At 41.0% G+C, this 26137-nt stretch overlaps 1 protein-coding gene across 2 annotated transcripts in view; it reads right to left on the reverse strand.

The window, feature by feature from the left end:
- Positions 1 to 207: 207 nt before the first annotated feature.
- The window catches only part of dot1l (DOT1-like histone H3K79 methyltransferase), a 95829-nt gene continuing 69899 nt past the window's right edge, over positions 208 to 26137 (reverse strand). Inside the window, exons 24-29 of one of the 2 annotated variants that reach the window (XM_073068201.1) lie at positions 24795 to 25429; positions 17695 to 17897; positions 16984 to 17063; positions 6363 to 6542; positions 3845 to 4443; positions 208 to 1799 (exon numbers count right to left, since the gene is read on the reverse strand). In XM_073068201.1, the coding sequence (XP_072924302.1) occupies positions 3872 to 4443; positions 6363 to 6542; positions 16984 to 17063; positions 17695 to 17897; positions 24795 to 25429 (1670 nt within the window). In that variant the 3' untranslated portion in view covers positions 208 to 1799; positions 3845 to 3871. The remainder of the gene's footprint in view (positions 1800 to 3844; positions 4444 to 6362; positions 6543 to 16983; positions 17064 to 17694; positions 17898 to 24794; positions 25430 to 26137) is intronic. The other variant, XM_073068202.1, reaches the window with a different exon arrangement.

A 26137-nucleotide genomic window follows, 5' to 3' on the forward strand; every position in this document is an offset into this window, starting at 1 on the left:
CAGTGGAAGGTGTCCAATTTTTTTGCACTGGAACACTTACTACTTTCTCTACATTATGCATAATGACGCACTGAACATGTACCAATAAGACACGTGTCACTATTTTAGTGCGCGCCATGCATAAAGGTACATGCATATATCCAAGTCAATTTACCTTAGCAGAACTACAAACCCCATAATGTAATAAGCCAACATTTCTGCTCACACTTTTACAAGATTTCATTTTATTACAGTTACTCAATCACAAACTCAAAATTCCCACATAGCCACCACTATAGCTATTTTCTAAGCAAACCAAAGCAAAAGCAGTTCATTCCCTTGGGTAAAATACAACAGTTTTTGGACTGCAATGTGGTTTCAAAACAGGCAGCAGGACTTGAGGGCATGTCCCTTACCACCCCAACCCCATATCCCTATAGCTTTTATATTTACTTAGTATGTTGGATAAAGTCTTTGTTTAAAAAGTCATGGGCTCCTCTGTGCTGTAATACAATAAATATGAAGCACGTAAATCAGCTCCTCAGAGTCATCACAGCTTCCTGCTGGCCTACAAAACTTTTAAGTCACTACATTATAGAATCCAATCATATTATACTTAAAAAATGCTTGGCATTGGTCTCAACTGCAGTTTGGTTAGTGAATACCATTACATAAAAAATTACTGCAATTTCCTTGCTTCAGACTTTTTTAAAAAAAACAGCATTTTAAAATCATTTAATAAAGGAAAACAATTACCGTAGCTTCAGGTAGAATCCAATGTTGAATTCCTAAACCAGAATTTTTTTTTGATATTTTAAAAAAAACTTGAGGTACTTAAAAACTGTATTAGTAAAGATGTCCACCATTAAATGTATAAAACAGTGATAAAGAAATGCTTAAAATACATTTTAAAAATGACAAACGCTTATGAAATCCCACTGCATTTAAAATTTTAGACTTCCTTTTCATATTTTACTTTCTTGGGTCGCTTATACGTAATACATTTTTCAAACAAAATGTGTAGAAAATGGTAACATTTACACTTCATTATAATCTATGCTCACCAGAAAACCAATGTGCTATTATTTGCAATTAAAATTACACACAGCAATAATTCAAATGTATAATAAATTTTTATCTAATGGTATTAGATTACATCATTTCAAATGCAATTTACAATGCTATAAAACACCATTAAATTAACAAGAGAATAACAGTGATGACAGTATTTTTCTGTGTTATAATAATCTATCACTCGACATACAAAAGACCAGAGGGAGAAAGGAGCACAAACAAAACTTATATAAAATAGACAAGGTTGAGCAATATTTGCATCGTACCAAACTTAACAAGTGATGCAAAATATTATAAGGACATTAGCTGTTGCTGAGAAACTCTGCAAATAATTCAGCAACCAACCTTTTAGAATAATGAGCACCAGGGATCAGAACCCACAGAGGCACAGTTTGTGATGATTAAAATAGCACCAACAGCAGGCTAACGAACGAATGCTGGTGTGTGCTGCATTTCACACCTCGAAACCCCTCTACAGGCTTGCTGGAACAATGACTAGCCCCAAGTTACTTGGAAAGAAGATAAATAGTTTCTGTTGAAATACTGTACAACAGGAGCCTTTTTTTTTTGCAGCAACACTAAAACCAATTCACAGTAGAATATATTTTATTTTATTTTCCAGTAGTAAAGAAGCAAAACAATGTTTGCAGGCCACTCAAGCACCTTTAGTTTGATGGAAGTGGATGAACTTGGTCCACACTGTCCTTGCATAGGTCACATTGTTTTGAGGTAGAATTCCTAATTACCTAGGGATAAAAGGGGAGATGTATATTATCTACCTTCGATTATGAACTTAAGTTTTTCAGATACAAAAATAATGAAGATATTAGAGGGGGAAATTTTTCCCTTTTACTCAATTGAAAAAGTTGCCCAGATTTAATAATTTATTCATCCACATACTCCAGGATTAGATTTAATAACAAAATCATTAATGTTCTGTTCTAACTTTATAGTAGGCCCTTCAGCCCACAATGTTTTGCCAACCTTTAACCTACTTAAATCTAACCCTTTCCTCCTACACTGCCCATAACTCACTATTTCCTTTGATGTCTCTTAAATGTCCCTAATGTATTAGACTCTACCACATGCACCAGTAATGCCTTCCAGTCTGTGTAAAAATCTTACCTCTGACATCTACCCTATCCTTTCTTCCACGATTTCTGCCTCTTATCAGCTTATACACCTCCATCAAGTCATCTCTCAACTTCCTTTGCTCCAAAGAGAAAAGCTTAGCTGACACAACTTTTCCACATAAACCATGTCAAAAGCCCTACTAAAATTCATCTACATTACATCCACTGCTCAACCTCGAACTTATGTTGTTACTTCCTCCAAAAAGTCCGTCAGGCTCATAAGGTATGACCTGCTCCTCACAAAGCCATGTTGACTATCCCTAATATGACTGTGTTTCTCCAAATGTTTACCAAGAATCCTCTCCATTAGTTTGCCCACCAATGACACAAGAGTCACTAGTCTAGGATTTCCAGGATTATCCCTATTACTTTTCTCGAAAAAAAGTAACATATGCCATTCTCCAATCCTCTAATAATACTTATGTGACCAGTAAGGACACAAACTTATCATCAGTGTTCCAGCAACAACTCTCTTGTTTCCTGTAGTAACCAGGGATATATCCCACTCAGCCCAGAGGATTTATCTATCTTAATGTTTTTCAAAAGCTCTAACACTGTCTTAACCTCAAGAGATACCAGCATATTAGCCCTCCGCCAAACCATCTGCGGCCATGCTGTAGATCAGGGAGCTGTGGTCACCATTTCCAAAATTCTCGCCCTTCTAGAGAGAGATCTGTTACCTGACTAGGTTCATTCCCTAGGACCAGAACAGTATGGCCTCTCTTCTAGTTGGCCAGTCCACATACAGAGTCGGGAATCCTTTCTAGACACACCTAACAAATTCTGCCCATCTAAATTTTTTGCACTAAGTAAACCACTGAAAATTAATGATTGGTCTTTATTCTATAAATTATGATTTTGGTCAGATTGCTAATACACAAATTTAAACCGTTTTAACAAGTGGCATAAAGCCAGCAAACTGTTGTTGTAACTTTTTTAATTGATTTCTTTATTTCCATAAGATATAGGAGCAAAATTAGGCTATTTGGCCCATCGAGTCTCCTCTGCCATTCCATCATGGCTGATTTATTTCCTCTCTCCACCCCATTCTCCTGCCTTCTCCCCGTGATCTTTGATGTCCTTACTAATAAAGAACCTATTAACCTCCACCTAGGGAAGTATATCCAATGAGTAGCCAGCATAGCCATCTGTGACATGAATTCCACAGATTCACTACCCTTTGGGTAAAGAAATTTTTCTCTGTTTCAAATGGATATTTCTCAATTTTGAAGCAGTGCCCTCTGGTCCTAGAGTCCACCACTATGTGTCCTCTTCATATCCACTCTATCTGGTCTTTCAATAGGTTTCAATGAGATCTTCCCTTCATTCTTCTAAACTCCAGTGAGTACTGGCCCAGAGCCAAACACTCTTAATATGTTAACCCTTTAGTTCTTGGGATCATTGCCGTGAATCTTTTCTGGACCCTCTCCAATGACATATCTTTTCTTGGATAAGGGGCCCAAAACTGCTCACAATACTCCAATATTTCAGGCCTTAAGTATGTGCATCTAAAATACCCAGGAAAACAGAACATTTCTAAAGTGATCTTTATTTTACAAAGAATATTTTGGAAGCACTGCTAGAGTTTGCATTTCATCAAGGAATCAGAAACACAGCTGCACACATTGTTATAACCTTGCAGATTTTTCTAACCTTACCTTAAGACTGATATAGTACGCAAGTTCTTATCGAGGCTTAACCCCAGAGAAATGTGTAGCGTAAGGAGGCTGCATGCCAAGTGTGACCCACATTGCAGATGTATTTGTACCAGACTGAGGAATTAGAGGTGCTGCCTGTGCAAGCGCTGAATGTGGCAGAGGTGGGTGATGCACTGTGAAGGAAGGGTGAGATGCTTTGGGCTGCAAAGACGCAAGCTTCAAGGCTAATGCAGTGTTAGCAGATTGAAGCGACGCAGTTGAAGAGCAAGAGATGGATGGAGGCAAATATCCATCACTAACAGAAGACATAGTCCGGAAAAGAGATGGGTCAGAACTAGTCGAGTTCAACAATGGAGGAGGTGGAGGCAAGGAAATATTAGGGGGAGGTGTGTTAAGCACAGACTGTGGAGGTGCTCGGGTAAGGTAAGGACTCACTCTGCTATCAGTGGAAGATAATGTACTAGAAGAGACAGACAGAAATGACTGGGAAGTTGTAGGAACAATCTGTAGTGGGTTAAAGCTATTAGATACTGGAACATTGCTGAAACTGGCTCCAAACTGATGGGAAGAGACTGAAGGCACCACATGGTTAAAAATACCTAAAACAGGAGAGAAAAAAAACAGCTCAAAGATTTCTGTCTAGCAAGAAGCAAAGCAACATTACAGCAGCTAAAGGAATGCTTGGTTTTTTTTTTCAAGCAAGCACAGTTAAAGCAAAAGAAAATAGATTTTAAATAAAGCGAAACAATTCTGGTTACCCAAAGCAGAGCAAATTTCCTCCTTTAACATCTAGCATATCTAAGGAAAAATGTTTATGTAAAAATACAGACCAAAAAACAGAATTCTTTTAAAGTTGGATAATATTTTGATTAACCACACACAAGGTTACTTACCGTGTTTTTTTCCCTCCTACCTGCCCCTGTCCAATTTTTTTCCTTCTTAGAAATATATGCACCCCAGAATACTTTCTCAATGATATTACATTATTGTTTAAGAACTAGACTACATTACTTGCTCCTTAAACTAGGATAAGATTCAAATGCCACAACAACTGAGAGCACCATTAAAAAGCACGGAAGCAGGATTAAAGTACAACAATATACAAATAAGTATCTGCATAATGGGAGAAAATACATGCACTTAAGTATAAATAATTAATATAACAAGACCTTACTGACTACAGCAGGGATTCAGATACTAGTGTCGGCCAAATCAAAGGTGGTGATAAAGGAGGAACTTTGCAAATCTGGTTGAATGGCGCCACAGCAACAACCTCTCACTCAATGCAAGCAAAACCAGAGCTGATCATCAACCACAGGAGAAAGAAGTCAGTCCTCATTAGGAGGATGGAGGAAAAGAGGGACAGTAGTTTTAAATCCCTTGGTGTTAACCTATCAGGGGATCTGTCCTGGAACCAGCGCCAAAATGAACATGGTGCATATATAGTGTGGGGTGAATGATTTATGAAACTGCAGCCAGCAAATTTTTGCCATTTAGTATTGATTCTGATAAGGACTGTCACCATTGGCAGAGAGATTCAGACTAGGTTTTCAGCATGGCGCATGAGGAGCCAAGCTATAGGCTAGTTAGCATACAAACACAGCTCATATTTTTGCCAGGACACTGGCCCCTGACAAGGAATTTGGAATACTTTTTACTTCTACAGATGTACCATGGACAGCACTCTAACTGGTTGCATCATCATCTGGAATGGAAGGACCACTGTACAGAATCAAAAAAAGCTGCAGGAAGTTGTAATCTCAGCCAGCTCCATCATGGGCACCGGCCTCCCCTACAGCCAGGATATCTTCAAAAGACGATGCCTCAAAAAGGCGGCATCCATCATTAAGGAACCGCCATCACCCAGGATATGCCCTCTCCTCATTGCTACAGGAGCCTGAAAACATATGCTAATGTTTTGGGAACAGTTTTTCCCCACCACCAAAATTATGAATGGACAACGGACCTATGAACAATACCTTACTTTTTTTTTGCTCTCTTTTTGAACCACTTTTATATATGGCCTTTAATATTGTAATGCATAGTTTTAAAAAAAATTGTATTGCAATGTACTGCTGCTATAAACAAATTTCATGACATATGCCAGGTTAAAACTGATTGATTCTTCTCATACAATATAGTCACATTTATGCTATGAAACATACTCTTCTCCAAATGGCCTCCCCAATATACTTAAACTCGTACTCTCTTTAGCCTTCTGCCCCGACTTACACAGCTTATCCCCTTTGCAGCAGTCAACACATCTTGCTATGCCTTGTTTGAGGAGACACTTAAGTCAACTTTGCCTCTCAACATGTACTGAAATTCAGACCCATCTCTTGAGCTTTGAGCAAAATAAGCACCCACATATTTCCATAAACTGAAATACAGACGATCCAGAATTCTAATTAAAAGTAATAGGAGATGTAATTATGACCACTTTTCCCTAAAGAGACAGGAGTCTCAATAAGTTTCCCAAGATGGGAAACCACTTTAGAATTACTAACTGAAGGGTCACCTGTAATAGGCCTGGTGCCAAAAGGAGAAGCTTGGCATAAAGCAGATGCTGACTGGGATCCGTTGTCAGAGTTCTTGGTCAAATTGGTATCAGATATTGGAGAAAAAGTGGATTTCCATTTACTGCTGTTGTCTGTACTACTGGAACTGAATCCTTGCTTCCGTATCGTTAAGCTTCCCACTATGAAGATTTAAAACAAAAACAAAGTTTGGTCAGCACAGTGAAGAAACAATTCTCATTTAATTTTATTTTCGAGGAAAGGATCTGAATGAAGGCTTCTAAAGTTGAGTCGGTTGCGCTTTGGTACCAGGCAATAATTGAACTGTTCTTAATTGAAATCAAAGGTCATATTTTTAAACATTAAACATTTGAAACTTGCAGAAAAGTTCAATAAACAGAAAGCAACACAAATTGCTCACAAAATGAACAGTTTTAGTGAAGCCTGATCACAGATTTGTCTCTCCATTCAAAGAAAAACCATGGACATTCCCTCTTCTAACCACCACGAACCCTAATCTGTTTTGCATTTCCATCTTGAAAAATAGAAAGTCTTTTTTTTTACTTTTTAGAACAGTAAATTATTTATCGTCCTGAAGGGTTTCAGCATGAAATGTCGAATGTTTAGTCTTTTCGATAGATGCTGCCTGGCCTGCTGAGTTCCTCCAGCATTTTGTGTGTTGCTTGGATTTCTAGCATCTGCTGATTTTTGCTTGTTTACTATTGGCCTTGGCCTATTTTTGGTCTATTTTAATTCAGGATTGGTTTTAGTCAGTTTATACCTGGGTACTGACATTTTAAGACTTTGCACTACACTGCTTCTACAAAACAAGTTCAAAAAGGACAGTGATAATAAACAATTCTGAATTTAAAGCTGTATAATTTTAAAGAACATCACTTCTCAGTCACTCTTTCAAGGCTAATGATTCTTCTGGTCTTCTGGGAGTCTCTCTGCAACTTAACTCTCTGTAACTTAATCAGAGGTCCAAGAGCTAGTCCTCATCAGAGATTCAGAGGTCAAGTGGATCATCAACTTTAAATTACTCTGTGTTATCATTCAAGAGGACCAGTCCTGGACCCAGCACCTAAGTGCAATTATGAAGAAAGCACAACAGCACCTCTGCTTCTTTAGGAGTTTGTAAAGATCTGGCACGACATCTAAAACTTTGACAAGCTTCTATAATTGTCTGTGAACAGAATATTCTCTGGCTGCATCACAGCCTGGTATGGAAACACCAATGGCCCAGTCCATCACAGGAAAAGCCCTCCCAACCATTGACCACATCTTTGTGGAAAGTTGTTGGAGGAAAGCAGCCTCCATCATCAGAGATCCCATCACTCAGACCATGCTCTTTTCTTGCCGCTGCCATCAGAAAGGAGGTGCAGTAGCCTTAGGTCCCACACCATTAGGGTCAGGAATAGTTATTACCCCTCAACCATCAGGCTCTTGAATCAGTGGGAGATAAGTTCACTCAATGCCACTGGTCCTATCACTGAACTGTTCCCACAACCTATTGATTCACTTTCAAGGACTCTTCATCTTATGCTCTCAATATTTATTGCTTACGTATTATTTTTTTTCTTTTGTATTTGCACAACTTGATGTCTTTTGCACACTAATTGTCCGCCCTGTTGGGTACAGTGTTTCATTGATCCTATTATGGTTATTGGATTTATTGAGAATGCCCACAAGAAAACGAAACTCAGGGTTGTACAAGGTGACGTATTATGTACTTTGATAATAAATTTACTTTGAACTTTAACAGCACCAGTGATGAGGGTTCAATTCTGGAGTGTTAGGGAGTATTCTGGGGTTATGGAATATAGCAACCAGTCTTCAGATCTGAATGTCAATTGTAGATTGAATTTAAAATGCTGCTCACAACAATGGTCTTCCTGAAGCGGCAGACTGGGGTTGATTAAAAACCAGGAAACACTCCATTGACCTGAGATGTCTGCATATGCATGAATGCAGCTTAGAGACAGCAGTGATTAACATTCATTTTAGGTATCTGAAATGTTGGCCCAAAGATCTAGATGTTTGAAAATTATATGCAATTCTAAGGAAGATTTGTGGATAGATTTTAACTATAGAATTGTCCTGGTGTTACCTTTGATAAAAATGTCAAGTGTTGTTGGGCAAGAGAGCCTCTATCCAGAATGACTCCAAATACCGTCAGTTTGTATGTGCCAAATAAAGATTTTTATGTTACCCACTGTGACTCTCCGGTCGATTTTGTTGACAATCACAACATGGAGATCAGTCTCATGGTTCCACATGCCCAGCCTCCCTACTCAAAGAATTCCCATTTAACATTCATACCAGTCTCCTTGATAGTCTCCAACATCTTAATAGTCTGTATTGATCAGAGTAACTTCTTTTTTAAAGTGACAGATCTAAATCAAACCCAATTCTTTCCCATTTAATCTATGGCTTTTAAATAAAACATTGCCAAGTATATCTGATTCTCTCCTTTGTCATTTGCTGACATTCAATTCCATCCAACCAGTGCCAGCAATAATTATGAAACTTTTACCAAAGGCCAAATGACCAACCAATCCAACTTCATTTGTTCCTTATGGTCCATTGCACATATTGGCAAACTGTGCCTTCCCTTCCTCACAAACCACAGACTACAGCAGATTGTGAAGACTGCCCCGAAGGCAGACGTATGAGTATCATTTCATGACCCTGGACTTGTACTCACTGGAGCTTAGGAGGAGGAAGGAAAATCTCGCTAAAACATATGGAACATTTTGAACCCCTAGATCAGGGGTTCCCGACAATACCATTAAACAAGTGGACCCCTGGCCTAGATACAGTGGATATGGAGAGGATGTTTCCTATAGTGGGGGAGTCTAGGATCACAGCCTGAGAATAGACATCCCTTTAGTACAGGGATGAGGAGGAACTTCTTTAGCCAGAGGGTGGTGAATCTGTGGAATTCATTGCCACAGATGTCTACGGAGGCCAATTCAGTGGGTACATTTAAAGCAGAGGTTGATAGCTTCATAGTTAGTCAGGGTGTCAAAGGTTACTGGAAGAAACAGGAGAATGGGGTTAAGAGGGAGGGATAATAAATCAGCCATTCCCACCGTCGCCTGTAAGGAGTTTGTGCATTCTTCTGTAACTGTGTGGGTTTCCTCCGGGTGTTCCGGTTTCTTCCCTCGTCCAAAAACGAACCAATTGGTAGGTTAAGTGGTCATTGTACATTGTCCCGTAATTAGAATAGGATTAAAATCAGGGGTTTGCTGGGCAGTGCGGCACAAGGGCCTATTCTGTGCTGCATCTCAATAAAAAATAATGATGAAATGGTAGTGCAGACTCAATGGGCCAAATAGTCTAATTCTGCTTCCATACCTTATGGTCTTAAACTACCGTATATTTTCTGGATTTCTGAAAAGTCACTACCAGTGATTCCTGCATATGGCTGTGAAGTACTGGCAGATTTTCATAACTAGTATCAAAGAGGATCAGAGATAAATACATGGATTGCAGGGGATTTGCTTACTTTGAGCCTCAATGCCAAAGTCTACAAATTGATTTAGATCACCATCCTTAATACAGAACATTAACATTGACGTAGCTAATCACTCCTTCCCTCAGCTTTCTGGAGATGTTAAAGATTCTTTAAATATAGTTGACCCTTTACTAAAATCTTCAACTTCTTTTCCATGTTAAACTCTTGCTTTAGCATGGGAAGAGACACGAGAGGTGGCGTGAGAGTGGGTAGAGGCGTGGCGAGTACCCTGGAGTCTATGCAGGCTGACCTTCTGTGTTCAGTTGGTGGAGGATGAGCTGGATTGTGCTCATCTACAACTGCATTTGCGCAAGATGAGAAACTACTGAATACTTGTACTTGCAGGCATAATTCCAGGACAACATCCCATGCACCATCAATCTTCATGCCAAATCACTCAGGGACTTAAGTTAACATTATTTTTTGAGACTGTATCTGGTATCTTACCTATATGTGCTATCTGCTGTGAACGACTGTTGGTACTGTGTTTTACACCTGGGTCATGGAGGAACTGTTTTGTTTAGCTGTTACATGTGTATGGCTGAATGACAATTAAACTTGAACCTAAACTTGCTATTTAAACAATACATTTTACTTTGTTTCTTTTGAAATCTATACTGATATCTTCTTCGCTATCCTTTTTCTATAATTCTATTGTTTCCTGTATTCTTAAAAAGGACTTCTCCATTTAATTCGTCAAGCTCGCTACCTCATGAAGCTTGCTAATGTTGTTTACGCATCTAGGCCTGGGTAGGGTTTCCCAACCTTTTTTATGCCATAGACCAATACCATTATGCAAGGAGTCCGTAGACCTCAGAATGGAAACCCCTGGGATATGCTTACTGCACCTTCCAAGATATTCATTCTGCAAAGATTTATCCATAGTTTTCATCAAATTGAATACTATCAACTTCCATTCTCATATTAAGTCTTTACTTGCACACATACCTGTTTCACAAACAACATGGAGTAAGCACCAACATCATTCAATGAACCAAGAAAGGGTTAGAATACTCAAAGCTAAATAACTTATTACCAAGAACTGTGTTTCATACTTTCTATAACGATATAAATCATTAAAGAAAATATCCCTGAAGATTGACAACCAGTCCATGACTCCCATCTAAACTAATTCCCCCATCTACCTGCACAAAGGGTGTGTCTCTCTATACCTTGCCTGTCCAAATGCTTTACAAACATCAATCTCCCTTGCTAGCAGCCACCATTCTGTGTGAGGAGAAAAAAGCCTGCCTTGCAAATCTCCTTTAAACTTTTCACTTTGAACCCTATCCTCCAGAATTTGAGATTTCCATCCCAGGAAAAAGACTAGCTATCTACATTAGCTATGCCTCTCAATTTTATAAACTTCTATCAGGTCCCCTTCAGCCTCTGACACTCCAGAGAAAACAATCTAAATTTGTCCAACATCTTACATCTGGTAGTAGTGCAATCACTTGAATCAAGTATGATGTTCTCCTGAAAGGTTGCGTTTATTGCTGGGTCCTCAGGTGGCAATAAAGGCCAAACAAGGATCCACATATTCTGGTGCAGTGTAGGCAAGGGTACATGGTGGATGTGGTTTATATTTGAGTCTTTTGGTTTCTTGGTCTCTCCTTTCACAACTGCCGCTCATTCTCTGCGGCACAGCGAAGGTCATTCTCATGTAGTGCACCTCCCTCTTGAACAGACTTCCTCCAGGTGGATCTATTGAATGCAATGTCTTCCCAGTTTTTATATGTAATGTTGAATTTTTTTAAAGGCTGATTTTGATATTATCTTTGAAGTATTTCATTTTCCCACCAGCAATTTTGACCTCTTAATGCTAATACTCTCTAATCTAGACAGCATCCTGATGAATGCCTTCTGCACCCTCTCCAAAGCCTCCACACCCATACTGTGACAGGGTGACCAGAACTGCACACAATACTCCAAATGCAGCCTAACCAGAGTTTAACCTAGCTGCAACCTGACTTTTCACCTTTTAAACTCAAGGTCCTGACTGATGACTGCAAGTATGCCATATGCCTTCTCCATCACCCTAATCACTTGTTTTGCCACTTTCAGGGAGTTATGAACTTGCACCCCAAGATCCCTCTGTACATCAATTCTCCCAATGATCTTGTCGCTTGCATTGTACTTTCCTCTTAAATTTGATCTCTAAAACACACTACCTCACACAATCCAAATTAAACTCCATCTACTGATCCATATCCTGTTGTATCATTTGACAACCTTTCTCAGTACTCACAACTCCAATCGTTGTGTCATCAGCTACACCCACCTACATTTTTGTCCTTATGTCCAGTCCTTATGAAGGATTTTGGCCTGGAATGTCGACTGTTTATTCATTTCCATATATGCTGCCTGACCTGCTGAGTTTCTCCAGCATTTTGTGTGTGCTGCTGTCCAGTACAGTCCTTTCCCCCATTGGATTATCTACATATTGTTTTAAGAAACTCTCCTAGATGCACAGATTCTGCCTCATCTAAGCCCCTGGCATTGAGGTCCCAGTCAAGAGAAAGTTAGACTCACCCACAATAACCTTGTTGTTATACCTTTCCATGATCTGCCTGCATTTGTTTCTTTGGCTCCTGTTGGCTTTAGACTTCTGTAGGATAAACCCAGCATATAGATTGCACCTTTCTTATTCCCAAGTTCTACTTGCATGGCCTCAATGGCCTTATTTCCCATGGTAGGCAATTCTAGGACAAGAGAGCACGACTTCAGGATTGAAGGATGTCCTTATAGAACTGAGATGTGGAGGAATTACTTTAGTCAGAGGGTGGAAAGTCTGTGGAATTTGTTGCCATGATAGGGTATAGAGGCCAAGTCATTGGGTGTATTTAAGGCAGAAATAGATAGGTTCTTGATTAGCCAGGGCATCAAAGAGTACAGGGTGAAGGCGAGGGAGTGGGGATAGAAACATAGAAAACCTACAGCACAATACAGGCCCTTCAGCCCACAAAGTTGTGCCGAACATGTCCCACCTTAGAAATTACTAGGCTTACCCAAATCCCTCTACCTTTCTGAGCTCCATGTACCTATCCAAAAGTCTCTTAAAAGACCCTATTGGATCCGCCTCCACACCGATCAACACCGGCAGCCCATTCCATGCATTCACCACACCCAAGTTTTTAAAAAAAACTTACCCCTGACATCTCCTCTGTACCTACTCCCCAGCACCTTAAACCTGTGTCCTCTTGTGGCAACCATTTTGGCCCTGGAAAAAAGCCTCTGACTATCCACATGATCAATTCCTCTCATCATCTTATACACCTCTATCAGGTCACCTCTCATCCTCTATTGCTCCAAGGAGAAAAGGCCGAGTTCACTCAACCTATTCTCATAAGGCATGCTCCCCAATCCAGGCAACATTCTTGTAAATCTCCTCTGCATCCTTCCTGTAGTGAGGCAACCAGAACTGAGCACAGTACTCCAAGTGGGGTCTGACCAGGGTCCTATATAGCTGCAACATTACCTCTCGGCTCCTAAATTCAATTCAACGATTGATGGAGGCCAATACACCGTACGCCTTCTTAACCACAGTAACTGTCGCTTTCCTGACAGCTTGAATGAAACTGGCCATTCTCCTCTAACCTCTCTCATTAACAAGGGTGTTTTTTGCCCACAGAACAGCCGTTCACTGGATTTTTTTTTTGTTTCTCACACCATTCTCTGCAAACTCTAGAGAGTTGTGTGAAAATCCCAGATCAGCAGCTTCTGAGATGCTCATCCACCCCATCTGGGACCAAAAATCAATCCATGGTCAAAGTAATTTAGATCATATTTCTTCCCCTTTCAGACTGAAAGGATTGGATTGGATCAGCCCATGATTGAATGGCGGAGCAGACTTGATGGGCCAAATGGCCTACTTCTGCTCCTATATCTTATGGTCTTATAATGGGTGAGCCCTCCAAGATGTCTTGTATTCAGCTGTGATATTCTCCCCAATCAGTGACACTAATCAGCCACCCCCTTTATATCCCATCTGCCAAGTCTGAAACATCTATATATGGAGTGCAGAACTGCCCTTCTCCCAGGCAGCAGGTGCTGCCCTTCTCCCAAGCAGCATTATGTAATGGTTGCAGTAACATGTCTCCATGTACAAATTCTGACTCTAAGTTTATCTGCCTTGCACTTGTACTCCTGACATTAAAATAAATACACTCCAGACCTTCAGCCCCGTACTCTCTTCTCACAGCTTTCATCAGGAAGGAGGTACAGAAGCGTTAAGTCCCACACCACCAGGTTCAGGTACAGTTATTACCCTTGAAACATTAGGCTCCTGAATCAGCGTGGATAACTTCACTCACTTCAACTCTGAACTGATTCCACAACCTATGGATTCACTTTAAAGAACTCTACAACTCATAACTCATGTTCTCAGTATTATTTTTGTATTTGCATAGTTTGTCTTTTGTGCATTGGTTGTTTGTCAGTCTTTGTGTGTAGTTTTTCATCAATTCTATTGGATTTCTTTGTTCTGTATATACCTGCAAGAAAATGAATCTCAGGGTAGTATATGGTGAAATTCTGTAAACCAATTTGATAATAAATTTACTTTGAACTTAGACCAATATTCCTTGTGTTTGTTATCTCAGTCTTGCCTATTTTTCTATTAGACCTACTTCACTTCACCTCAGTTATGTTCCCTGCTGATCTATAGCACCAGCAAACCTCGAAAGGATACTGGTGTCCATCCTTTTTAGGTTCAACTCTTCCTTCTTGTACAGGCCCCACCTGCAGTGAAAGAGATCCAATGACTGAGATATTCAAAGCCCTCTTCTCCTACACCAGCTCTTCAGCCATGTATTCAGCTGTACTACCATTCTACTCACTATCTGAAAACTGCACAGCACTTTAAATCTTAAGAAAATCCCAGCTGTGCAGCAACAAAAGCTATGTGCGCAGGAAAACTGCAGTTACTGCATGGCCGTGCACAAAAGTGCAGCTTAGAGGGAGCAGTACTGGAAGGCCTTCACATCACCAGCTCATGTCTTCTGTGTGGCATTTTGTTCTAACACTATGCTTCTTAAAATAGTGGTGGATTAGATAAGTGTATTATCATTCAGCCATACACATGTATAAAGCAAAATGAAAACAACATTCCTCAAGAACCAAGGTGCAAAACACAGCACATATATACAAAAAAGTACCAGGAAAAGGCCAGTAACATCATGAAGGTCCCACCTACCTTGCTCACGGACTGTTTTTCCTACTCCCATCAGGGAAGAGGCTACATAGCATCTACCACCAGGACCACCAGACTCAAAACAGTTACTTTCCCCAAGCAATAAGGTTGATCAACACCTCCACACACTAACCCACCCCTCCACACCCCCTCCTGTCAGTCACCTTATGGACATACAATCAAGGTATATAAACTATCTTATGTATATTTATTGTGTTGTTTTAATTATTATTGTGGTCTTTATCTTGAGAGGTTTTTTTTTGGGCTGCATCAGAACCTGAGTAACAATTACTCGTGTACAGGAGATAACATTAAACAATCTTGAAGTAACTAATTCTAACCAACATACATCACATAAAATTAAAAGGCAAGTAGGTCAGAAAAGGGTTCTTTTGTAATTAAAAATAGGTTTCATATATATCACAGCCAATGTTCCCTCTAATTTTTAGTATAGTATTTTAAAATCTTATGTTGTGCAAATTTTTTTCCTGTGACAAAAGTATGTGCACACTGAATGCACACATGGCACAGTTTATGTAGGTTTACAAAATATTTGACATAAAACTGCACAGAACAACAACAAAATAACATGCATATTTAAGTCACTCAGTTATTTTTTTCTTCTCTCCTGTCTTTGGCATTTACCCATTCTTTGTAAACTGTATCTAAACTAATAGAACTTCCATCCAATTCATAGCTTTTGATTCTCATTAACATATCCAAATGACATTCACCTAAACAGTTTATAGCAAGTTTTTGAGTTGATTCATTAGGCTAAAACCTTGCTCACAGTCCACACTAGACGCAAGAAAGGTTCCCCCAAAGTCCATCAACTGTGCAAGGTCGCAAAACTGTTCATTTTGAAGTACAAATGTCACCATTTGAGCAAAGTTTTAAATCAGTTTGGATTTAATTTTTTCTTGCACAGAAAATTTGAAATCATTAAACTGTCTAATTATTACAGTATTTTCAGCTAGAAAATCATGATATTTTAGACATAAGGCATTAACTTGTTCATCGCCAAATGTGAAGTCACAATCTGCAATTGCAGAGAAATCAAAAGCTGACCATTCTTGTACCTCATCTTCAGGAAACCTTTCTTTTAAATGAACACAAAGACGATTTATAAAAGTCAACAGCGAACTTGTATCTACTGTGACGTTTTCTTCACGATGTTGGCTTAGCAAAACTTTAACTTTGTCACTCCATGAAACATTGTCTCCAAGATACTGCTTTATCTTGTTAATTTTGCCTGGCGCAAAATGAAGTGAATCAATCGGTGTCAGGCCACTCTTTTGCAGAATCTTGCACAGTGCAGCCAGTTCATCAAAGACATCACTTAAAACCTGAAAAGCTGCTTCAAAGTGATGTTCATCAAAGACATCACTTAAAACCTGTAAAGTTCTTTTGCGCTTCACGCCCTCCGCTTCTTCTGAATTCGACATAGTGAATCAATATATTTTTCAATAAAAACTTAGTAAGCCATCTACAGGATTTGAAACAGATCTTTGTAAACTTTATGATATGAACACTGTCTGCCAAAGATGGCTACCGCCATGATGCAGCTGTACGAACCGGAACAGGAAAGGTGAGGTGACGTAAATTAGTGGTGTGCATTGTGGTATTTGAAAAACCGACTAACTAGTTAACAGAAACATTTAGCTAAAAGGTTACTTACAATAAGTATAATTATTAATTATTACATTATTTTAGGTTATTAACCTTTTGCGCACACATTAATTTATTTGTGCACTGATTGAAAAATGAGTGCGCACGCACACGTGCACAGCTTAGAGGGAGCATAGATCACAGCACTGTTGGTGATGTACTATGGGGGAAACAGTAGTATGAAAGGAAATAATTTTCAGAGAATTTTTTTCAGGATAAAAAAGATTCTACAAACTCAATTTACCTGGGTCACTTTCACCACAGACAGGTGTAATTTCTTTACTCTCGATGGACACAGTGCATTGAGTCATTTTCCTTTCAATCCTTGAAAGCAAAAAAAGTATCTTTACAAACAGAGTATTAATGAATGCACTCATAACTGTGCTGACACCCAGTGCCTCTGATAATGATTGACATTTAAAACCAGTTGAAATACTGTAGACTGGTAAAATTTAAAAAGTTAAACTTAATTCAAACACTGAAGTAAAATATAAAATAAACTTACCTGCTCTTGTGTGTAGCCAGAATGAAAGTTAAGAGACGAGCACATGTAGATAGTTAATGGGCTCAAATTTTAAGAGTTAACTGACTGTAAATTGTTATACACATTTTATATGCAATACCATTTCTCATCAAATGCTAATTTTTCCATTAGTTACTATAATTATTCCAAATAGGCTTTTTAAAATTAAAATTCAAACTATCCCACTTTAAAAAAGGACGTACTAACCAGAAGATCAATAGTCACAACAGATAAATTCAGAACAATCGCAATTAATTATCTCCTTTATATCTCAGCTCCCTTCATTCCAATTCTTGGGCTCCAAAACAGAGGAAAGGTATATAAATTTGATTACATTGCACTTCAGATGCATTTCTGAGCTTCAGTCGCATGGATTAACCCATGCCCAATATTTAAGAACAAGTGCATGAAAGTCAGCAGAAAATGTCCCACCTTCCATTAATCTGTTGATTTTCCTCCTCATGTTCTTCATCAGATGTAAGAGGTGAATAATGAACACCGTTAGATGCAAACATTTTCTTCTTTTTCAAATTTGGAGGTCCTTCATTATCCTGATGTGGAATTGGAGAACTTTTCACTGAAGTTTCTGGTGATGAAATTGCTGTTATCTCCAGGGGTTGATTGATATTATTGACCTAAATAACAAAAATACATGATTTTGTAATGCTTGACATAAATAGAAAAGATTCTATAGATGCTGGAAATCCTGAGTAACACACATACAAAATGCTGGAGGAACTCAACAGGTCAGGGGCCATCTATGGAGAGGAATAAACAGCCAATGTTTCAGGCCAAGACCATACATCAGCACTGGAAAAGAGGGGGAGAAATTAAGAGGGTAGGAGGAGGGGGGAGAATGATAGATGAAAGGTGAAACAAGAAGGATAAGAGGTGAGCCTGAATGGAGGGTGGAAGACAGAAGGGGGAGGAAAGAAGAGATTACTGGAAGTTAGAGAAATCCAGGAGATTCTGGATTCTAAACAAGAGATTCTGCAGATGCTAGAAATCCAGGGTAACTCTGACATAGACCCAACATAGAGTGGGAAACCGCTTTGTTGAACACTTCCACTCCATCTATCACAAAAAGCAATTTCAATTTGACTGTCTATTCCCATTCTAACATAATAGCCCATGGTCACCTCTACTACCACAATGAGGCTACACTCAGGTCAGAGACACAACACCTCATGCCATCTAGGTATCCTCCAAGTGACGACATGATTGTTGATTTCTAACTTCCAGTAATCTCTCCGCACTCCCTCTTTTCCCATTCTGGCTCCCTCTTAGCTCTTCACCTCACATGCCTTTCACCTCTCTCTGGTGCCCCTCCTTCCCTTTCTCCCATAGTCTACTCTCCTTGCATATAAGATTCCTTCTCCTTCAGCTGTTTACATTTTCCACCCATCCCCTCCCAACCTCTACTAAATTCCCCCTCACTTGGTCTCGCCTTTCACTTAACAGTTTGTACTCCTTCCCCTCCCCACACCTCTTTATTCTGGGCTCTTCTCCCTTCCTTTTCAGTGCTGATGAACAGTGTCAGTCTCAAACATCAACTGTTTACTCCTCGTCAAAGACGCAATGTTCCTGCAGAATTTTCTTTGTGTTGCTCAGAAAATATTCAGATAAAGGTTACAGAAAAATGCAGATAAGTGGGTTTGAAGTGGATAATAAATCAGACATGATAGAATGGTAGAGCTGACTCAGGCAGCCAAATGGCCTAATACTACTTGGTTTAAGTAGTTCTGAAATTTGGCAGAGCACAACTTTAGTCACAAAACTTTTTTTTAAATAAGTTGATTCAAACAAAAACACTGAACTGAAATAATTAACTTTACTTTCCCTCTGCTTCCTGACTCACAGATTTAGAATCCCCATCAAGTTCACCAGGGCACAACTCAGATTTGCTGTGGGACAGAATCAGGGTGTTCAAGAATTCCAACTAGATGGGATGTTGCCACTGTACTTTGCTTAGAGCCGTGTAGTGGATTATGCTTATAGATGCATCCAGTTCATTAGCACATGCAAGTCTCAAATTTTAAGTTTAAAAAACCTACTATTCAAATTGGAGCCACTGACTGTTGCTAATAAAATTTGTCCAATAATTTTTAAAAACTTGACTATTTCATCTATTCTTTAGAATCATTAAAGCGTAGTGTTATGATCCCAGCCCCCTCCTTTGTGAGAATCGCCAGAGCCCTAGTGAAGGGGGGGGTCAATGACCCAAGAGAAGAGAGAGATACGTGCGGTGTCCCTCGTTTCACGGCGAGGCAAAAGCTGGCGACTGTGGTCATTGTCTCGTGGAGACACCTTTGTGAATTGGGAACTGTACTACGTGTATACCCTCAGGGCAACGTGGGTGGAGAGATGGAAAGAGATTGCACCATCCCAACCTGATTGACATCTGAGACCCCGTGAGTTCAGATAAAAGAGGGGTTGTAAAGACGGCCCCCCAGACGCACCAGAAGACATGCTAGAAATCCTGTGACAGCGTTTAATAGCGACAGCCGGTGGAGGGGTTTGTGTGCGTCTTTTCCTTGTCTGGGATTGGCGACCTCACCACGAAAGAAAGGTTTTAGCTACAGGAGAGGCCACAAGTGAACGGCCACCCCCCAACGAGACTCCAACGGATCGAACTCCTAAAAGTTGGAAAAAACTCGTCGGGTAACTGTTTCATTCAATCTCTATCTCACTCTCTCTGTCAAAAGTGCACCACCGTGACACCCCAAAAGACGGCAGCTGGTGGAACTGCAGTGAACGCAAGAGACTTTTAGATATACGGTGGACAATATATACCTTACCCCTAGACAACGATAGAGCTTATTTCTTATTGATTAGTACTATCCCTGCGCTTTAGATTGAGTATTGACGACGTATGTTATCTGAATGTTTGTATTAACCTTACTTTTGTGCCCCTTTATAAATAAAAACGTTTAAAAATGGTACCATCAGACTTCAGCGGACCTCTCTATCTTTGCTGGTAAGTGATCCAGTTACGGGATACGTAACCACGTGGGGCCTCGTCTCGAGATTTGAAACCAAATTGGGAGGGCAGTGAATTGGGTTTGTAAGTCAAAAAATTTGGATCCGGTACGCAGGTAGCCAGACGGGAAACCAGCAAAGATGGACGTGGATGAATTTATGAAAAACCCAACTGTGGAGGCGCTAGAGACGGCCACCAAATCAGACTTGTTAAATTTGGCGAAGGGATTGGACCTCACAGAAGTGAGGTCGTCCATGAAAAAGCGGAAGGTGCGAGGGGCCATAACTCGGTATTACATTGGGAAGGAGGTGTTCGAAGCTGAGGTATTGGAAAATATCCCTGAAAAAGTACCAGCTAGTGGGATGGATCAGCTACAGTTGGAGAAATTAAGGTTGGAACATGAATTTAAAATAAAGCAGCTGAAAGCAGCTGAGAAGGAGAAAGAAAGGGAGCGGGCATTCCACATAAAGGAGTTAGAGGTGAAACGGGACCAGGAGCTCCAACTAAAGGGGTTAGAGGTGCAAAAAGAGCAGGACCAAGCTGAAAAGCAAAGACAGCATGAAATTCAGCTAAAAGAGCTAGAAGTAGCCGAGAAAGAGAGGGAACGAGCCGAGAAAGAGAAGGAACGAGCTGAAAAGCAAAGAGAGTATGAGGAGAAACGAGAACAGAGGGAACATGACTTGGAGATGGAGAAGTTAAAGAAAGAGCGAAGAGATCTAGGGTTAGATCAAGACGAGAGGTTTAATGTTAGTCGGGAGTTGAGGGTAGTACCTCCATTCGAAGAGTCGGATGTTGATAGTTATTTCTTGCTTTTTGAAAAGGTGGCAGTAAATCAGAAGTGGCCCAAAGAGCAGTGGGTGGCATTGTTACAAAGTGTGTTAAAAGGGAAGGCACAACGAGCATATGCGGCATTGGCCGTCGAGGAGGGGGAAGCGGAGAATTATGCCAAAGTAAAGGAGGCCATCCTCCGGAGTTACGAGCTAGTACCTGAAGCTTATAGACAAAGGTTCAGAAATTTACGAAAAGGGTGGAATCAAACGTATACCGAGCTAGCCTATGAAAAGGGTGTGCTCTTGGACCGTTGGTGCACTGCGGAACAGGTGGACGGGGATTATGGGCGTATCAGGGAGTTATTTTTGATTGAGGAATTAAAAGGGTGTGTTCCGGAGGAGATCCGGATGTATTTGAATGAGAAGCCGAATAAGTCCATCTCGGAAATTGCTAGGTTCGCAGATGAATATGCCCTAACCCACAGGACAAAGTTTTTCAAGCTAAAAGGTTACCCGAGAGACCGTGGGAACGACCGAGGAAGTCCGCCGGCTGAGGCAGAGGTCCCGCCGGGAGCTAGTGGCAAGGTTGAGGGGGAAAGGCCAGGCGGCCCGAGATTTCCGGGCTTAACCTGTTTTAATTGTGGGAAGGGAGGACATATTGCCTCTAGGTGCTTTGCTCCGAGAAAGGAGCCAGAAAAAGGGAAAGCAGCGGTCCCTATCGGGTGTGCTGTGGTAATCAGTAAATCAACGAGAGAGCCCCGGATAGACAGAGTACGAGAGGGGTCAGAGACTTGGCTGTCACCTGGAACCGTGTCCGTGAAGGGGGGAGACCCACCCATTCCCGTCCGAATCTGGCGAGACACCGGGGCGGAGCTGTCGTTGATCCGCCGTGAGATACTAGATTTCGGTCGGAGAAGGGGAATGGTTGCCGTGAAGGGGATAGGTACAAGAATAGAAATGGTGCCCCTACATCAGGTAATTATGGATTGTGAGCTAGTATCTGGACCAGTCGAAATAGAGGTGCCATCAGAATTCCCGAAAACTGACGCGGACGTCCTCCTCGGAAATGATTTAGCCGGGGGGCAGGTTTGGACAAGGATGACACAGCCCAAACAGCCTGTGAGGATTGTAGCCCCGCCCCTCGCATCTCCAGTCTGTACCACAGGCGCGAGCATTCACAGCCTGTCGAGAAAGGCAGCTGAGAAAGCAAGCAGTTTAAATCTGGCCAGTATTGATTTGGCCGAGACGGTCCTACCGACCCTGTACCACGAGGGTTCTGAGGGTGGTAAACCGAAGAGTAGTAAAGTGAAAGGGGTTAAGGGAGAGGAGCTAGATCTGCCCTTAGCGAAGAGAAAGGTCCTAGAGGTAGGAAATAAAGATGAGAAACGGAAAAAGCTGTTAAAAGGTCCAGAGTTGGACATGGATGATCTGTCGGGGGTGGCAGCCCTGTTTGAAGAAGTTGAGAGTTATCAAGGTGTTCCCGATAATGAGATGAAGGCAGTCCTAGATGAAAAGGATGCCATTACCTTGGAGAGGTCTGCTGGGTTGGCAGACGAGGTTGTTTCAGCCCGCGGGGTTGAGTTTACTCCGGAAGGGAGTTGCCCACAGAGGAACTGGGAGGATCAGGGGAATTTAGAATTTGAAAAGGGTACGGGTATTGAAAGCCTGGAAGAGGCAGATGTCCCACTTGAGTGTGTCCAAGATGTGGATGCACGTGGTACTGAACCTAGTAATGGAGCTCAGAAAAAGCCTGAGGTATTTGATTCAGTTGAAAAGGAATGCAGTCCCTGTGGGTCAGATGGACTGGGTTCAGTGAAGACAGGGTTAACCCTGGTAATTGGGGGAAGGGAGGGTTTCCAGGTGTTGGTACACGAAGGGGTGGTGAACTTTAAAGTGGAACTCGACCATGGGGGGATAAACATTATTATTGAAGGGAACGGGAAGTTTGTAGTTCCCAAATCGAATGAAGAAAATTTAAAGTTTAGATTGGTGTCGGAAGAAGCAACCAAGCTACAGAAACGAGGGCTTGGTAACGCGGTGCCTGCGCATCGATTACAGGTTGATTTGGAATGTAAAGGTGCCCCACACGCTGTTGTTATTCAAGAGAGCGCTGTGAAAAAGCCGAAATTTAAATGCGGCCTGAGGGAAAGGTTCGAACTGAAACCCATCAGCCTGCATGGTCTTGACAAAAGGGTTAGCTACCTGTGTAACATTAAAGAATTGGGTGGAAATTCACACGATGATTTAAGTTTGGGACACGGTGTTGAGAGAATAACCCTTATGGAACGGAAAGGCGGGAGAACTCACGTAGTTCCCTCACGTAGGAACTCACCGGAAAAGAGGTGACGGCTAATGGGGGCGCCATTTTTAAATAGAAAAACCGGCTGTACGGGATTTTGACAAAGCATGTGAATAACAAAGACACCCTTGGAACCCTGCCTGTTGAAATCTGATGCTACCAGCCTTTAGTCAGGGACAAGATGTTACCATATTAAAGGAAGTGCCACTGTAATTGTTAACTGTTTAGACGCTGAAAAATGTATGACGGTACAGTTCTGTAGTTAAAAGAAAAGCTTTTGTACTATGTTAAATCCTAAAACCCTGTAAGACTCTGTACCACTCTGTTTTAACCGCTGGTAAAAACATTTTTAAGAGGGGAGGTGTTATGATCCCAGCCCCCTCCTTTGTGAGAATCGCCAGAGCCCTAGTGAAGGGGGGGTCAATGACCCAAGAGAAGAGAGAGATACGTGCGGTGTCCCTCGTTTCACGGCGAGGCAAAAGCTGGCGACTGTGGTCATTGTCTCGTGGAGACACCTTTGTGAATTGGGAACTGTACTACGTGTATACCCTCAGGGCAACGTGGGTGGAGAGATGGAAAGAGATTGCACCATCCCAACCTGATTGACATCTGAGACCCCGTGAGTTCAGATAAAAGAGGGGTTGTAAAGACTGCTCCCCAGACGCACCAGAAGACACGCTAGAAATCCTGTGACAGCGTTTAATAGCGACAGCCGGTGGAGGGGTTCGTGTGCGTCTTTTCCTTGCCTGGGATTGGCGACCTCACCACGAAAGAAAGGTTTTAGCTACAGGAGAGGCCACAAGTGAACGGCCACCCCCCAACGAGACTCCGACGGATCGAACTCCTAAAAGTTGGAAAAAACCCGTCGGGTAACTGTTTCATTCAATCTCTATCTCTCTCTCTCTCTATCAAAAGTGCACCACCGCGACACCCCAAAAGACGGCAGCTGGTGGAACTGCAGTGAACGCAAGAGACTTTTAGATATACAGCGGACAATATATACCTTACCCCTAGACAACGATAGAGCTTATTTCTTATTGATTAGTACTATCCCTGCACTTTAGATTGAGTATTGACGATGTATGTTATCTGAATGTTTGTATTAACCTTACTTTTGTGCCCCCTTATAAATAAAAACGTTTAAAAATGGTACCATCAGACTTCAGCAGACCCCTCTATCTTTGCTGGTAAGTGATCCAGTTACGGGATACGTAACAGTATGCATATAGAAAATATGCATAAATATTGAAAATGTATCCCACATCTGCTCTTCAACCTCTAACTTTAATTTTATAAAATTCTTTATAATTGTTGAATGTTGCTTTTGTTGCATGTCATGCCCTGACCAATACACCACAGCAAATTCCTAATACAAGTAAATGTACATGATGAATAAAGTTGATCCTTGAATAGGCTTGCAAGACAGCAGTCCAGATTTTCTTCCAAACTTATCAGTAAAATAGAAATAGATCAAACCACTTACCATGGAACTTATATTCAAAGGAGATCCTGAAGAAAGACCAAGTGAAGCAAGCAAGGATTTCCGTTTAGGGGAATTTCCCGCATTCAGATTGGATGTCAGGGAAGAACGCTTTCTTCGGCCCTTCTTTTTTCCTTCTTGAGGCATCAACTGCCCAGATTCCAACTTGACAGGCGAAGCAAATGAAGTCTGTTTGTTTAAAATGGGCTGCTTTATGCTCCCACCATTTGCAGTGGAAAATATTATCCTCCGTTTAGATTCATTCTCCTGATCAGAGGCACCTTGGTCTGATGGTAAGTCTTTTCTCATTACTTCTGAGAAGGTCTTTTGTGTGTCTGCATACTGAAAAACCCCACCAACATTGGGGGAACTGGTTGTTGGGTTCTGAGAGTTAGACAGCCTGGGGCTGGCGGAATGCTGTGTGGCGGGGCAACTCTGTTCAGAATTCCGAGACTGCATCAGGTGCGCAGTTGCATGCTGTAAGTTTGTACTCTGCAAGCCAGCACTGTTGGCAAGGAGACCTACGCTGGTGGAATCAGATTCTTCTAATGTCTTGTCATGACTGTTGAGTGTTGATTGGATGGAAGAACCAGAATGGACTCCATTAACTGTCATAGAGCCAGCTGAGTAACAATAACCTACAAAACAAAACAAAAATCAGTGCAATAGCCTCACCTTTGATAAAAATATATCTTCCATCTACCTTGTGTTGCTTAGCAGAAAAGCATTCAATGTTAGAAATCAGCAGCAAAATCTTCTCAAAATACCAACATGATTTTTTTCTCAACCACATTACACCATGTCAAATTGATTGCGAAAATATGGCAAATGCACATACGCCCAATTGATTGTGTGGGTGAATTGACTAGGCCTCCTATGCACAGTAGATCCCCTCTTTTAGTGTGGGCTTTTAAGCTTGCAAGTTTTTTGTCTCAACAGGCCCATTTCTCGCACTAGCACTGCAAGTTGGCCAGCATGTAGAGTGGCTAATGTGACTCGTAAAAACATTTAATCCTACTTACTATTGCTGTCATTCTTGCTCCAAGCAAACAGTGTGTAACATACACACATGTTAAAGCACAATAACATTTCACTCAAATTTGCACGTTTTGCACCCTGTAACTTTGAGTGAAGCAGTGCTGTGATTTATGTGTTACATGGACTTACTCAAAGGTTCATTTAATATCAGAGAATGTATATGGTATACAACCTGAAATTCATATTCTTCACAGAAATAAGAAAACCCATTGAATGAGAGTTGGAAACAGTGGTCCAAAGCCCCCCTCCCCCTGCACAAACAGCAGTAATAGCATTGACCCCATTGCCCCCCAACACGCTATGTAGTC

This window comes from Hemitrygon akajei, chromosome 16 (genome assembly GCF_048418815.1).
Source record: "Hemitrygon akajei chromosome 16, sHemAka1.3, whole genome shotgun sequence".
Classification (NCBI taxonomy): domain Eukaryota; kingdom Metazoa; phylum Chordata; class Chondrichthyes; order Myliobatiformes; family Dasyatidae; genus Hemitrygon; species Hemitrygon akajei.